The 1,789-nt window shown below is 46.8% G+C and overlaps 1 protein-coding gene across 1 annotated transcript; it reads right to left on the bottom strand.

Annotated features, from left to right (window-relative positions):
- Window positions 1–366: 366 nt before the first annotated feature.
- On the bottom strand, window positions 367–1,538 carry LOC147436385 (uncharacterized). Its single transcript, XM_086488156.1, has 2 exons — window positions 1,305–1,538; window positions 367–804 (listed from the first exon to the last, which is right to left on the bottom strand). Exons 1-2 carry the CDS (start codon window positions 1,479–1,481, stop codon window positions 508–510), a joined length of 474 nt encoding a protein of 157 aa, XP_086344282.1. The 5' UTR covers window positions 1,482–1,538; the 3' UTR covers window positions 367–507.
- Window positions 1,539–1,789: the final 251 nt, after the last annotated feature.

The following is a 1,789-nucleotide window of genomic DNA, read 5'->3' as shown; positions in this document are numbered from 1 at the left end:
GATTCACCAAAGAAAATGTTGCTCGGAATGCAGCCTTGGTTATTCCTCGCCCGCAAAAGCACTCAACACTACAAGGCTATACAGGTTTCTCTATCGTTCACGTTTCATGTATGGGTGTTCAACTGACCTCAGGTGTGTTTGTGTGTGTGTGTGTGTGTGTGTGTGAGTGAGAGAGGAGAGAGAGAGAGAGAGAGAGAGAGAGAGAGAGAGAGAGATTTATGATTGAATGCATACACAGAGGAAACTAATACCATCAGTTAGTCACTCTGACCACCTTAAATGTGAATTGTCTCAATATCTGTTAAGTGATAAAAACTGAGTGCCCACAAAACTTAGAAAACATGATCGAGAGGGCACAATACTATATGGAGGAAAGGATGCCTTGTATACTATGTGATCAGAAGATGAGCAAGAGCATTACATATTTACAGAAAATGCCCAACTTCACAGGCAAAAGGATGTTGTACGCCAGTGTATATGCGATGCCATAAACCAGTCGAGGAGAGATCAAACCTCATGGTTTTCGCTGTTTCTCTCAATCTCACTTTCCTTGTAGACAGTGTACTTGTTGGAAGAACCCTTGCACCGCTCGATGGGGTACTTTACTGCATTCTTCTTGAGCTTTCCGAGCACTGCTTCCCCCAAGTTGACGTCGCAAATGTCAGCAAGGCGGACGAGATACAATAGAACATCTGAAAGTTCCTCTCCCAAGTGCTCTTTCTCTTCCACACTCCAATCGGGAAGCCCCCTCGGTACCTCTCCTTTCCATTGAAATATCTCCGAGAGCTCGCCCACCTCTCCAACCTGACGATTTACACACACACACACATTCTTTATTATGAAAGAGAATAAGCATTGCATCCAGAGAGAGAGAGACCCATCAGCAAATCACCAGAGAGAACCAGATTTTTGAGCAACCAGACATCTCTGTGAGCACGTGGGTGTGTGTGTGTGTGTGAGAGAGAGAGAGAGAGAGAGAGAGACCCATCAGCAAATCACCAAAGTTAACCAAATTTTTGAGCAACCAGACATCTCTGTGAGCACACGTGTGTGTGTGTTGAGAGAGAGAGAGAGAGAGAGAGAGAGCGAGAGAGCGAGCTTCTTGTTTCGCACAAGCCGGGGAATAATAAGCATGTACATAGACAGAGACAGAGAGAGCTTCTTGTTTCGCACAAACCAGGGAATAATAAGCATGTATACAGAAAGCAAATTATCTCTCTCTATCTCTCTCTCTCTCTCTCTCTCTCTCACACACACACACACACACACGACCCAACAGGAAGGAGGCAATGAAGAGTTCATACGAGAGCTAAGAGAAGATTTCTGGGGCTATGAAACTTCTCCCAATCGCGCGCGCTAGCGAAGTCCGCCATCATTTGCGTGAGGTGGGAGAGACCCACATCACCAGCTGCTGCTGCGCGGCTATGGAGTAGATGCCCTGTACCTCCATTCGTCTCGCTGGTCTGCGTTAAATCCTTCATCTCTCTCTCTCTCTCTCTCTCTCTCTCTCCTGCGAAAGAGCAGTGCAACGAGATCCCTTTATAATAACCTAGAGGAGTAGTAGAAGGCTATCATCATAGCTTTGTCGCCCATAACTAACCTCATGATAAACCTTAAGTTAGAACTTAGCACCTGGGCCCTTCTCCCTTTCTCTTAGGGCCCAGGGGTAGGGTCAAGGGCAGGCGCGAGTTTGGCGGTGGTGGCCAAGATCGAGCCGTAGCTTTGGCACCCCAGATCGAACGATCTTGCGCCCCAAATTTACAAAATGCCACCTTGAATTTACAGACGT

This window comes from Adiantum capillus-veneris, chromosome 18 (genome assembly GCF_014529385.1).
Source record: "Adiantum capillus-veneris isolate H3 chromosome 18, ASM1452938v2, whole genome shotgun sequence".
Taxonomy (NCBI): domain Eukaryota; kingdom Viridiplantae; phylum Streptophyta; class Polypodiopsida; order Polypodiales; family Pteridaceae; genus Adiantum; species Adiantum capillus-veneris.
This window is presented reverse-complemented; position numbering and strand designations above follow the sequence as displayed.